A 14,315-nucleotide genomic window follows, 5' to 3' on the forward strand; every position below is an offset into this window, starting at 1 on the left:
TGTACTATACGAGCCTCTGAGCAACCCTAAAATGGGTGAAAATAGTAGGAAGCTGTCTCCAGCTTGGGGCATTCTTGCTTTGAAAAGGCAATATAGAAATATTTTTAAATTAAGAATAGATATGTGAAACTGCCATCTTACAAATTAATATCCTGTCATTCTCCTCCCTCCCAACACCCACCTTCCAGTTTGAAGTCGGTCCGTATGGGTGCATTCTTCTTACGTTGTCCGTGATATTATCAAGATCCATCGATCAGTGAGTACATCCGTGCTTCTTTCTCAGAAACACCATTGACTCCTAAGACCTGGGATATGTTTGTAAGACGTACGGCATGGCCAGAATTTCAAAGCATGCTTCAGCTTACCACAGATGAAATTCCTCCGGTCTGGGTTTCTCGGAAATGGATCCTAAAGTTTCCCAACGGGCACGCCTTGTGTTCATTTTTGCGGTCTGAGATGCACGCGAACAATGTACATGATCCCTGCAGTCCACGTGCACGGGGAGATTCTGTACATCCTTGAACCACGCTGCTCCATGATGCTGTCCAAGAGAGACCATGGCTGAATTGCTTAGCGCTCCGCTATGCATCTACCAAGATCTCCCTAGTAGTGTGAGTTACTTCTCCTTAACCAGTGGTTTCCAAACTGTGTGCTGCGACTCCTTGGGGAGCCATGGAAACCAGCCAGGGGAGCTGCAGAATCCTCACAAAAAATCCCACCATGCTATACAATGTACAGGATTGTAGCCCTACTGGGAAGCTGCAGCCAATAGCCCAGCAGGTCAAGGGAGCCGCCACTCGAAAAGTTTGGGAACCAGTGCCTTGGACAAAAGTATCCTCAAGAGGTATTTGCTGCAGCTGTGCTGTTTTTGTTAGAATAGACCTCTTGGTCCCCAGACCTAAATGCAGGGAGCACTTGCTCTCCAGATGTCACGGTGCCAGCACTGAAGCCTTTCATGTGCACAGGTGAAGGTGTCTTAGAGCAAGTCAACCCATTGGTCCACCTGGCCCAGTAGTGCCTGCTTTGACTGACTGTGGTTTGATTGTGAGGGCTGGTCTCATTGTTAGTGCTTTAACTGTGCGTGATCTTGGTCCTGCTTCCAGTGGCCCTCTGAGGCTGGTCATATTCTTTACCCCATATCACAGTAGGGGATGGGGCTGCCCCAGATTTGCCTAAGGCCACCTGTTGAGTTCCTAACTGTTGTGATATCTGAGCTGGGGGCTTCAGACAGAGCCCGGTCCTGTCCCTGCAACCTCAGAGTGTGTTGCGCCACTGACAGAGCACCCCACTGCGTGCTTTGGTCTGGCAGGAGACCAGGCAGAACATTGTTACTTCCCTCTCCGTGGGCTGCCTGGTCTGCAATGGCTTTTTAGCATAAATCTGGCACGTCTTGGGAGACTCCAGGGTCTGGTCTGGGTTCGGAAAAAGGTATCGGATTCCATGTGTACAGTGCCACCCCCAAAAGCCCCTGACCGGACCTGCTGCCTGCCCTGATCTGCCCACAATCCTCCCCTGAACTGCCCCTGCCACCAACTGATGGTGCCCATGCCCAGCCCACACATGTGAGATCTGCCACTGTAAGGCCCGGATAGCATCAGGCTGTTAGTCCGCACACTCCCTTCAGAAAATCAATGTAGCACTTTAAAAAGTGTGCAGCAAGTGAGAATACATGAGCAGGGGAGTCAGGGAAGCTGAAGCCCTCGGTGGGAGGAGGAGAGCGGGGAAGCTGGACTGCCCACTGCTTATCTTTTGTTTGTGTTGAGCAAGCTTCATACATTTATTCCTTATCACTCAAGAGAGTGAAATGTGGGTTTTTAAGCTGTGCTGGATGGCAGTCAACACAGAACAGGCTGTTATTTTTAACGTGTATTTTAACATACAAATGTCAGAATCTTCCCTGTCAGATTGGACAATGATAGAAGACAGGATCCCTCACTTTTGTGAGGAAATATATACAACTAAGGGCTCAACTCTGTGCAGGTCTACTCAGAAACAAGTCCCATTGTGCTCAGTGGGGCTTATTCCCAGGAAAGTGTGTATAGGATTGAAACCTGAGTTTCTGGTCCAGGCATTGTGAGGGACAGCAACTCAGCACAGCTGTTGTTCTTTGGGAGGGCAAGGCCAGGGGAGTCCAGTGGAAAAAGGAGAACCAGACCCCTTTCTGGACTGTCCTGTGCAGCACCAAAGCTACTGCGATATCGCTCCATTGGAAGTGCCCCACTGGATCAGTCTCAAGCTCCATTTTGTCCAGCATTCTGTGTCCCATAGTGGCCAACCACATGCCCTGGGGAAGGCTAATGAGCATGGCCTGAAGGTGAAAGCCCTTTTCTTATGTCACTTCTCAGGAATTGATATTTATTGATATACTGCTCCTAAGCATGGAGGCTCCACAGAACCGCAGGATAATTGATAGACCAGCCATGGATGGTCCTGGCCTTCATGGACTTAATGGCATCCCATTGAAGCCATCTAAGCTTGCGGACATCAACTTTTTTCTTGTGCCAATAAGCTCCATTATGTCTTGTGTGAAGGAGTCCTTTCTTTGCTTGTTTTGAATCTACTGCCGATCAGTTTCATTGGATGATTTCAAGTTTCTAGTCTTAGGAGAGGGTTTCCAGTCTTCACTCTAGCCACCTTTTCCAGTCTGTGTAATTTTCTAGATCTCTCTTGTGTCCCTTGCTTTGTTGTCTTCTTACTAAACTAAAAAGCCCCCCCCCCCAATTGCTCCACATTTTCTGGGAGGATTAACACTGATATGGGGACGAGCAACAACCCTGACCTCATCCACAGTCCTGGGCTTCCCCGACAACATGGGAAGAAGGCAAATACCAGGTGAGGGAGTAGAAAAGGACAGCAGTGTAGCACCTGTGCGTAGTCTTTGCTGCCCAGAATGGCTCCAACAGCTAGTGGGAGGGGCTGCTTGCATGGTGCATACCTACCACACACACACACACACACACATCCTTTCCCATAGCTGCACTACTGGAAAAGGAAATGACCAGATAAAACCTGGGCCTGTTTGGGATACAAGGCGCCACTGGGCTGCAGAGATTTAATTGACAATCTCTGAAAAAAACAAGTGAAAAAGAAGGGATTGTGTTTCCAGAGTGGTGGGCTGGGAGCACCCAGCCGTCTGCAGCCAGGCTAGTAGATGGACACGATGTGTGCAGCCGTCTGTGACACAGGCGCTTCACAGCGAGCCCAGCAGCGACTGTGTTGCCGTTCCATGGGGGACGCTGTGCCGGGCCACTGGGCAATGGGCCCAGTCAGGCCATGACAAAGACTTCCAACAGCTCTGGGCTCCACAGCGCAGCCCTCAAGGGCCGGAGGTGAGGACCACACCAGAAAACACCCAACACGAGAGTGGCAGTGCAGTCAGGTGCATATCCATTCAGAAGTAAGTCCCATTGAGTTTAATGCATATTACTCTCAGGTAAGTATTGCAGCCCAGTGGAAGGGAATTGGAGGCAGCAACAAAAGAAAAGGAGAGAGGTGAGTGGAGATGGACTGGCTTCATAAACCCAGCCCCAGCCCCAGCCCCAGCCCCAGCCCCAGCCAGAGAAGTCCCCTGTTTCACTCAGGTGTGTACCTGTCACTTATCATAGTGATGGTCCTCTTGCCTGTTGGTTACCAGCTGAGATTACCTAAGGAGTCTGTTAACACCAAGCTGAAAGAAGGCTGTTGTGATCATGGTCACAATTCTAGAGGCCCTTCTCCTGACCTCCCTGGCTTGCTTTGAATGCATCCCCTGTGGATTAAAGCTTGTTTTTACTAAAATAGATATCTTTACTTCCTAGTCCCCCAAAACTCCTTTGTAAAAAAAATTTCCCTTCTGTAGGATTTAGTTTTTGAAAGGATAAAGTAAACAAAGATAGCCATTTCTTTTTTTGAGCTTAATAAAATATAGAGCATCCATTTAAAAAAGAAAACAATGGCTTGAAGAAAACAGCCCCGCATCTCAGTGACACAGAAGGTCAAGGGAAGGCTGTTTGGTCCATTAAGACCAATCTATTCTAACCCATGGAAAGTGTGACTCGGCCCTAATGTGTCCCCTCGCATTACCGCGACCTCAGCTTTCCAGGAGCCAGGCCTTTGTGGCCTCTCTTACCTTCCAGAAAATATGACCAGCTCCCTCCTGAATTGAGCTGTTTCTGCTACATCGTTTAGTGGTTTGTTTTGTAGTCTGATGTGTGCTGATTAGAGTGCATTTTAATGACCTGTACAGTACTTTCTCCTCGATCCAAACCCTTGTCAAATTAAATTGCCATTTTTTGTGGGCTTCTGCTAGTCTTTCTGGGTAGGTTGCAGCTTGATCTTCACGTTGAAAGCTACTGTGTGATTGTGCAACCTTGTAGGCTTGATCCAGAGATTCAGGGGAATTAGATGAGAAGAGGGCTGGGCCAAGATCCCCTCTCCAATCCCCCCAACTCTACCATCCTGTTCATATGATGGATAGACAAAAATTATGCACATTTATGAACAGGGGCATGAAAAGGAGAGAAGCCCGGGGCAAGCTTTAGACTAGCAGTAGTGATGGTGGCTGGCTGGGGCCATTCTTTTCCCACAAGGTTCAGCTGCAAGGACTGGAAGCATTAATGGCACTGATTGCTTTTGTGATGATACCACATGAGTGATATGGAGCCTTGAGGGGGGAAAAAGTGAACAGCGGTGTAATCATCACTGTCAGTGATGCACTGAAGCAGGCAACTCCTGCGACGGCGCTGGAACCAACCGTATTGGCTTCTGCCTTTCCATTGGACCATTCCAGCGACGTGGAGAGGGGGGATTTGCTGCATGGGTAACAGTCTGTCCTCCATACCTACTTTACCCAGGCTTCGCGCACTGGAGAGGACACTCCAACTTCACCATACGGCGTCGGCACAACACGGGAAGCAGCAGTTTACCGGTTATAAGTCTTTGCTCGATTGGCGTAGGGCATGACGCCAGGGGCTGCTTCCGACGGTGGGAGAGATCATTGCATCTCATTGGGCAGCTACCGCCCGCCTTAAGCTGGGCAGTCCCCAGCCAGTAAGGTGTTGCCTCGCCACGGTCCGTTAACCTGCAGGTCCTCCGAACTGCTCGCAGCAAAGTCCAACAGACTGCCAGGAGATGTGCTAACGACTACTGGCTCCAGCTCTGTTCCGAGATACATATAGCAGCTGACACGGGCAACATCAAGGGGATGTATGATGGTATCCCCTTCACTGAATACCGATACCGAGCTAAACAATACCGATACCTTCTCTCGATACCGAGCTAAACAAGCGCATCGGTAAAGCAGCTACCACGTTTTCCAGACTCACAAAGAGAGTCTGGTCCAACAAGAAGCTGACGGAACATACCAAGATCCAGGTCTACAGAGCTTGCGTCCTGAGTACACTTCTGTACTGCAGCGAGTCATGGACTCTTCGCTCACAACAGGAGAGGAAACTGAGCGCTTTCCACATGCGCTGCCTCCGACGCATCCTCAGCATCACCTGGCAGGACAAAGTTCCAAACAACACAGTCCTGGAACGTGCTGGAATCCCTAGCATGTATTCACTGCTGAAACAGAGACGCCTGCGTTGGCTCGGTCATGTTGTGAGAATGGATGATGGCCGGATCCCAAAGGATCTCCTCTATGGAGAACTCGTGCAAGGAAAGCGCCCTACAGGTAGACCACAGCTGCAATACAAGGACATCTGCAAGAGGGATCTGAAGGCCTTAGGAGTGGACCTCAACAGGTGTGAAACCCTGGCCTCTGAGCGGCCTGCTTGGAGGCAGGCTGTGCAGCATGGCCTTTCCCAGTTTGAAGAGACACTTTGCCAACAGTCTGAGGCTAAGAGGCAAAGAAGGAAGGCCCATAGCCAGGGAGACAGACCAGGGACAGACTGCACTTGCTCCCGGTGTGGAAGGGATTGTCACTCCCGGATTGGCCTTTTCAGTCACACTAGACGCTGTGCCAGAACCACCTTTCAGAGCGCGATACCATAGTCTTTCGAGACTGAAGGTTGCCAATACAATGATATGGAGCCTTGTGGGGGGGAAAAGTGAACAGCGGTGTAATCATCACTGTCGCCGAGACCATGAAACAGCCAGCAGTGGAAAGGGTGAGGAGGGGGTGGTTTCACTCAACCTGCAGCCTCCACTTTCTATGGCTAAAATTTGGGGAAGAGCTTTACGTGCAGCCTCTAGGTGGGAATAAGGTGGTAGAGTCCAGGTGTGGTCCATGGACTGTACCACAAGAGGCTGCAGGAATCACATTTTGAACTATTTCCTTTGTTTTCTCCCTGATGTGCCAGTTTTCTGCTTGTGAGGAGTTTCAAAAAAAGTGTCTCCTTTTATTGTTGGAGACAAGTAATTTCTCCCCCCAGCTGTTCTGATGCTTCAAATGTGCTACTTTTGAAGTGAATATTGAAACTAAATTTTTGTTAAATCCTAGCCTGTGTGGTCAGTCTCGAGTCTGCACATGGATTTTGGTGAGGTTCTGAGGCTGGTTTGTCAGTATCGTAAAGATGTAGAGAGGCAAAGTCACATCTGAACCAGCCTCTGGCTGGCTGGAGCTTCTCGCGAGGCCTTCTGCACTCGTGAACCAAAGCTGTTAATGGTGGCACAGGGATGTCAAGGCAGAATCCATCTGTCTCTGCGGCCCTTTCCTAGAAACCTCCCTTGTAGTTATTTGAGACCTTTTTTCTTCCTTACCAACCCATTTTCTATTTCTGGAGCTGCCTCATAATTGTGTGTTTTGCTAATGTTAAGTCTGTTGCTATGAAGAGTGGGCGTGAGGTCACGCATGGAGTATGAAGCTTTGCCACATGGAAAGGAGCTGTGAGAGAGCCAGACCTCATTCAAAACACACACACACACACAATTTTATTTTCAAAAAAGAAAGCAAATCAGCAAACAGCAGGGATATCTGCAATTAAAAAGGGAGTGGGGGTGAGGATGATTTTGTGTGGGTTTGTTTGTAACCTTGAGGTGGGTTGAAGGCTACGTTTAGGATGCATTTTTTAAATAATTTGAGTCAGTGGAAGCATCACTCAGTGGCAGAGCACCTCTCTGTCCCAGGTTCAACCCCCATATCTTCCTTTAAAGGATCTCAGGCAGCAGTGCTGGGAAAGACAGCATGCCCTAGGCAGCAGTCCTATGCACACTTTCCTGGGAGTAAATCCCATTGAATGTAATGGGACTTACTTCTGAGTAGACACACACAGAATTATGCTGAGAGACCTGAAGAGCCACCATCAGCTGGAGCAGGCAGCCAATGGTCCCAGTACAAAGGAGCTTCATATGTTCCTATTTAGCGTTCTGGATGGTGGTGGGATGCACCAAACTTCAAGAAAGGTCCAGCTGCTGTGCATGTCATGAGAACGGCCTTGGAAAGGGGGAATTGCAAAAAGTACAACCCAAGCAAGTTGTAAATCTTTGAGCCACATCCTTGACGGTGAATTTCCTCACGAGCATAAATGATGTGAAATGCAGATGTTGATTCTCCCCAACCGTCTTAGGCACAGTGCAAAATTCCCATACAGTTTGCACCCCAAAGGATGGAATTGGAACTTCCTGCTATTGTCCAAACTGCATGTCCCACAGCCCCTAATTGACGTATGTGGCACTGGTCACTGGTCTCAATGAAGACTGCGGGATTTCCTAGGTGTGACTGTGGCCAGTAGCCAGAGATGCTTTTCACTGATGTTCTGTGAATGAGTCAACCTCTGACTTTTCCTGGCTTTATCTCCATCTTCTGATGCAATCCTAGAAATACTTTTATATTTATGAGTACTCATTAATGTGATCAACTCTTTTGATTTTTCTTCAGATTAGTATTGGGAACTACTCTTTATACTTAAATCAACTCTCTGATTCAATGGCGTAGTTAGAGGGGATGCAAAGCACTAAGTTTTGCAGGGGACCTCACTGCGGTGTGCAAGTGGCCCCTTCCCCTCCGCTTTGGAGACAGGCATACGCCTCTGCTTTGCTCCCACCACCTGGAAGGGGAAGGAGGGGCCACTTAACACACCATGTTGAGGCTTCCTGCAGAACTTAGTGCTTTGCATCCTCTCCGGCTACACCACTACTTTGCTTACCCTTTTAAAGGAAGCAGCAAATAAGTTTATCAGTTGTTGCAGCTTCTGAGATGCTGTGTTGAGACTTTCATTTTGGCAAGGAAGGAGCAATCAAGATGTTTCTTTATTCTCATTCCTGGAATCAGATGTGGGTTCTTTTCTTTCTTTCTTTTTAATACAGAAACATACAGATTCTCATATTTGACTTTAGGAAAGGCTTTTCAGTCAAATCTCACTTAAAGCACTCAAAATTCCTCCCATGTCTTTATTTCATTGTTGCAAATATTTCAAATTGTGTGGTTTTCTTATTTTGAACAGAAATAAAACAGCGAAAGGGTTTAGAGTGGACCATTTAAAATTGCCCTTTTGCTATACCTGCTGGCTTACCATAGAACTTTGTGTCCTCGCAACGAAATCTGGGAATGATCTCCCAGCATATAGCAGATCTTGGCTGGGATCCAAAAGTCTACTTAAGGTGTATCCAGGTTCCTGGACAGGCATTTGCTTGAATTTTGGTTTTGTTTTTTTTGTTTTTTTCCTTTGAACTGTGATCCCATGTACTGAACCAGAAACAGCTTTTAATGGTCTCTTTTGGGCTGAACTACATGTTACTCTGGAGTTCTGTGGTGGGGTCATGTTGTAAAAAGAGTCATATCACTATTCCCTTATTTGAATTGGAGCTAAGGAGAGGGTCACAATATGACACACCAGCCTTGACCCAAATAACACATGTATACTCCAAAATGCTTTGAGGCACAAGGAGAAATGGCCATGAAACTTATGCCTCTAAGGCAGCCATTTTCAACCACTGTGTGTGCCGCAAATGGTCTGCAGGTTTGCCACAGGAGTTTGAGGGAGGGTCCTTTATGTGAGCCCCCCACCAACAGCATGGTGTGTCCTGTCAGTTGTCAAAAGACTGATGGTGTGCTTTGACCATTTTAGTACCTTCTCAGTGTGCCATGAGACGAAAAAGGTTAAAAATCATTGCTCTAAGGGTGCAATCCTAACTTGCTCTGGAGCAGGCAGTCCAGTGGGCTGAATCCAGCAGAAGTTTGGGGCCAGAATCAGCACAACCCGAGGCAAGGGGAAAACTCTCTCCTTACCCTGTGTCACGCTGCACTGGCCCCAATGGTCTACTTGGATCTGTGCCGCCAGGGAATGGGGTCAGGATCCGGCATAACCACCAGATCCTGGCACCACCTCCTGCTCCCCACCCGCCTGCCCACCCCTGGGAATGCCCACTGCCTGCCCTCCCCCCCGCCCCAGAACACTTCCTCCTTGCCCTCCCTACACCCCACTTTAGACCGAGCTCAGCCCCGCAAACTTACCCCACAGGCCTGGATCCAGTGTAGGGAAGCCAGCATAACTCTTGGCACTGGCCTCCCTGACTCCTGAGTCAACGCAAACGTGCCTTATGACACATTTGCAACATCCCCAGGTTGGCACAAGTGACTTGTGCTGGCCTAACCTGGGGGAGGGGGATTGCGCTGTAAGTTTCCCTTGCCATGGCTCACGACTACATCAGGAAGGGTGATTTGATTTGGGCAATTTTCATGGGCAAAAGGGTTAATCACCCCTCCTCTCACATCATGACCCTGATCCATTCCCCCCCCACATACCCCCAGATGCTTTACCAAAAAAAAAATTATGTTGGCTGTGCAGTCACAGGACTGTAGTCTAGCATGTCGCTTAGCTTTCAGTTTCTAAAATAGTTTGCCAAGTGCAGGGGGCAGAATGCTCTCTGAAAAGTTTAAGATCCAAGCTAGAGCAGTCATTCTGTATTTTGACTTCCAGCCCGTGTATATATTGCAAAGCATATTTTTGTGGATCATTACTGTAAGCATAGAACTCCACATTTTCTCCACTGGGGAGAGAAGCAGATTTCGTACACAGTATTAGAGAAGCTTCTCCAACAGAAAGAGTTGCAAGTCAACCTTCATAAATCTTTTTCTGTCTCCCCAGAGTCCGTGGAGATTTTGATGTGCTCACAAACCGCTTGATTGGCGCACACGGATATTGTACACAGGTAAATAAGATCAGAGCCAGAAAGCTTTTTCCTTCACATGGCATGTCAGTAACTAAAGATAAATGCCCAGTGCTTTGCTTCTGGGGACAAAAGTATTTCTTTTAGACCGTGCTTTACAGTGTTTCATAATAAAAAAAACCCAAACCCAAGTCTCTGCCCCAAGGAGCTTACCAACTACATTTGACAAATGGAAAAGACAACTAAGTATCATGGAGAGGAAGAGGCAAGGCTAAGGAGAGATCATTGTGGGCAAACAGAATGGCCCAAATTTTAAATTGGTTATATCTGGAGATGAGGCTCAAGCAGGGTGACCAGAGTGCCTATCCCTTTAACGATTGTATAGAAGAGGGAATTTTGGCAGGTGAAGCTTTCTAAACCCTTCCATGTTGAGCTGGACCTGCCCAAATTCCTTCTTCTATTCAGTGGTTAAAGGGATAGGCACTCTGGCCTCCATTGCATCTGGTCACCCTGGCACTCAAGGGATTCAACTAAGTGCTTGCAAAAAGTAGGATCTAATGAGAAATTGGAGGGAAGATAGTACATGTTTAGAGAGATAGTTTAAGGAATAAAGAGTGACAAGGGAAAAAGCGTGGGGTCATTTCCAAGAGCAGGAAACTCTAAAATATCTGAGGAATAGGGGGTGTGGACATGCAGAGGTTACACCCAGGCATGATCTGCAGGGTTGGGAACTTGACTCGGATGACTTGGACTTGAGTTGTGAAAATGTGACTCATGGACTCGTGACTCATGTCGTGTGCATGGAAGACTCGGAGAAAGACTTGAGCCCAGCGAGGGGTTGGAGGCAGTTCACAGCAATCACACTTTCCACCACTTGGCATGGCTCCATTGTTACTTGGGGAGAGGAACCCTAATTGAATGACCAGCTGCAGTGTGATCACTTCTGAGTAGAGCTGCCAAGGATTGGGTCATCCTGATAAGTCTCACAGCTTCAGTGCGTGACCCTCTCCCCTCTTGCCTCTTCCTTCCCTACTCTCACACAGTCCCTCTCATCCCCTCCCCACCCTGTTTACAGATGGGTTGGGAGACAAAAGAGGATCAGGATACCATTTATGGAGGGGCACTGATGGAGTCCTGCACAGAGAGAATTGCCCTTTGAATAAACTGAATGGCTGTCAGTGATCTACAGTAGCGCCCTGCCCGGGGGGGGGGGGCCAAGGTGACAGTCCTGGAATGATGAAGTGCTTCAAGATGTTAATCTTTGAGTGCAGCCCTGTGCTTGCAGCCCAGTGTTGCCTGGGCCCAGCCCTTCCTCAGTGGTCTGTTTGTTCTGTTGAAACCAGGAACTGATCAACCTGATGATGACTGGCCAAGCTGTATCCAACGTTTTCAATGACAGGGTAGAGCTGGACTCTGGAAACGGCAACATCACCATCTTAAAAGGAGTCTCCAGTCGCAGTGACGTGGGCCTGTTGTCCCTTTTTGAGCACTATGACGTGTCCCAGGTATGTGCCAACTGCACCCAGCTTTGACGGCAGCAGCTTGCTGGGAAAACCAACATTGTGCATGTGCAGGAAGCACGAGCAGGTTTATGATTCACCAGATCCTCCGCCTGGTTGAAGGAAGAGCCTCTTCAAGCCAAGCTGCACAGTAATCATGTGTTTTGTGCTGATCAGTTCAAAACCTTTTCAGCTTTTTGGGCATGTTGCAGCAATCCAGGTAGGTCAAAGTGGGGAAAACAGGAGACGGCCTTTGCTGGCTCTTGGTTCACCGAGCACCATAGAACCCCCACTGACTCCAGGCTTTCAGGCAGTTCTGCCCTGCCTGGAGATGCTGCCAAACAGGGAAGGGTGGTTCATGGGACAGATCACCAAGGGAGGCAGTGGATTCTCCCTTTTTGGAGATCTTCAAGCAGAGGCTTGATACGCGATGATCTAGGAGGATTTCCTGCTACAGACAGGGGTTTAGACGGTTCCAACTTTGCTTCTATGATGAAACTTGGGACCTTCTGCATGTAAAGCAGGTGCTCTGTTACTGTATCCCTTAAAGACCCACCTGTGCGTTCAGATCTTCCTCTGAGGCCCTGCTCAAGCTCCCCCCACCATCCAAAGTATAACTGGTGGGTGAAAAACCCACAGGACCTTTTCTGTTGTGGTGCTGCCCAGAATTTGGAAGGTCTTTCCAAAGGGCATCTGCCTGGCCCCATTGCTCCCTGCCTTCCAGTGAATCGCTAAGCAGTTTTGAGGTGTTTTATTCCAGCCATACTCTTAGATTGTTCCAGCACTGACCAATGAACACTCGAGACAACAGATATGGGAGAAAGGGCCACTTTATTTCACATTAGCAACAGAAACAGAGACTGAGACCTGCAGCATCCGAGGCAGCGAAAGCCCCTGTGGTGCGGGGAGGGACCTCTGGGCGGTACCAGAAACCTCTGCCCCCAGGCGGGCATGCACCCGACTCCAAGTCGCACCCCACTGCTGAGGCGGCGCGTCTCATCCAGGTCTGTCCCTTAAGGGGAAGGCAGCCGGACCGCGGACTGCGCCACCTCGAGCCGCTGAGCCTCTGAGGTGTGCCCCGTGGTCCCGGCCAGGGCCCCATCTACGTCCTCGTGCTGCCAAGCCCCTGAGGACTGAACTAGGGTTCCGCCCTGCCTATGCCGCCTGAATGCCTATGCCTATGCATGCCCAAGTCCCATTCACGCCTCCTAACCCGCACCACCTGCCCTCCTAAAGTGACCAATAGCAGCTTGCAAACCGGGGAGGGGTGTAACCCCCTTTGCCCGTAACAGTCTGGGGTAGGCGAAAAAACTGCCTGTCCATCGGCCAATCTTGGCAGGCAGCAAAAAATTCCTACCCGGCCCCAAACGGCGACCAGTTAAACTCAGACTGCCTCTAGGGCGGGCGGGCGGGTATTTCCACGATGCCACATGTAAAAGGAGGAAGAGGGCTGGGTCTCGTGTCCTTTTAAAAGGTCCGCCGTAGCTGCCAGACCCAGCCCCCTTTCACTCCCCCTTGAGGGAGGGACTCTAGTGTCCTGGTCAGGCCAAACAAACTCCGATCCCCCTTTTAATTAGAGGATCAGGATATTGCCTCTTAAATGACAACAGAGATGCGATTGCTGTGGGTTTGTTTTTCTTTTTTTAAACAAAGGTTATTGGTTTGTTTTAGATTATTTTTGATGATGAGTGGGTTGTATTCTGCATCAGATTGTTGTTTAGGTGCCATGAATATCTGTATGAGAAAGACTGGGGAGAAATTTTGGGAATGAATACCCAAGCCTATGAACTGCTGAAAGGTCCCAGGATCCCAAATTATTATTAATTATTATTAACAGTATTTATATACCGCTTTTCAACTAAAAGTTCACAAAGCGGTTTACAGAGAAAAATCAAATAACTAAATGGCTCCCTGTCCCAAAAGGGCTCACAATCTAAAAGATGCAAATGACCAAACGGCTTCAAAGAATCCAATAATATCACATCGTTCTACATCAGGGGTCTCCAAACTTTGCAGTACAAGGGCCACATCATATATTTTACACATTTTTGTGGGCCAAAGAAAAAATATCAGAATTAGCAATGAATTAATGAGAAGTATATAAGGACTAAAAATTTCAAACATTAGCAAAAGCTCTGATCAAAAAAAAAGTTGCTGCAGGCGAGACAAAATCTTGTGGCAGGCCAGATGTGGCCCCTGGACTGTAGTATGGAAACCTCTGTTCTTCGTGCTGCTCTCTGAAGAGAGTCCACGGCATTGATACTATACAACATCTGGGGAAATGGGAATCCTTGTGAAGAACAGCCCTTAACCAGTTGCAGGAATCCTGGCAGGGAGGGGACACCAATTGCGCCTGCCTTCCTTAGCAAACTCGTGATGCAAAGAGACGAATTTTTGATTGAGAACATCTGTCACAAGCGGGAGGTGGCAAAAGGCAGTCAATTCCAGGGGGTGCTCGTCTCTCCGGGCTGGTTCTGAAACAAGGGTGGCCATTTCTTCTCCCCACTGGTACGTCTGGAGAATCTCAGTAATAGCCCTTTGAACAATCGGTGTTCACACTTGCAGGACTGGGAACAAAACGGAATCCCAACTTTTGGAATGATCCTTTCCCCGACTTGGGATATCCCCCAAGCATCTCCAGTGTTTCAGTAAACAAATAGACTCAGTCTGTAGCAAATTAATGACGTTGCGGCTTTGTAAGTGGTAACGGGAACCAGGCGTGGAAAAATAAGCAAAGAGCGATGTCAGGGGTGTGTGCGTGTCCATCCCCAAACATAGTGAATGCAG

At 48.5% G+C, this 14,315-nt stretch overlaps 1 protein-coding gene across 2 annotated transcripts in view; it reads left to right on the forward strand.

The window, feature by feature from the left end:
• Positions 1 to 14,315, forward strand: part of MINDY4 (MINDY lysine 48 deubiquitinase 4) — an 82,960-nt gene that overhangs the window by 43,022 nt on the left and 25,623 nt on the right. For both annotated transcript variants that reach the window (XM_066626934.1, XM_066626935.1), the window contains exons 13-15: positions 189 to 256; positions 10,008 to 10,071; positions 11,373 to 11,534. In XM_066626934.1, the coding sequence (XP_066483031.1) occupies positions 189 to 256; positions 10,008 to 10,071; positions 11,373 to 11,534 (294 nt within the window). The remainder of the gene's footprint in view (positions 1 to 188; positions 257 to 10,007; positions 10,072 to 11,372; positions 11,535 to 14,315) is intronic.

Source organism: Tiliqua scincoides, chromosome 5 (assembly GCF_035046505.1).
Source record: "Tiliqua scincoides isolate rTilSci1 chromosome 5, rTilSci1.hap2, whole genome shotgun sequence".
Classification (NCBI taxonomy): domain Eukaryota; kingdom Metazoa; phylum Chordata; class Lepidosauria; order Squamata; family Scincidae; genus Tiliqua; species Tiliqua scincoides.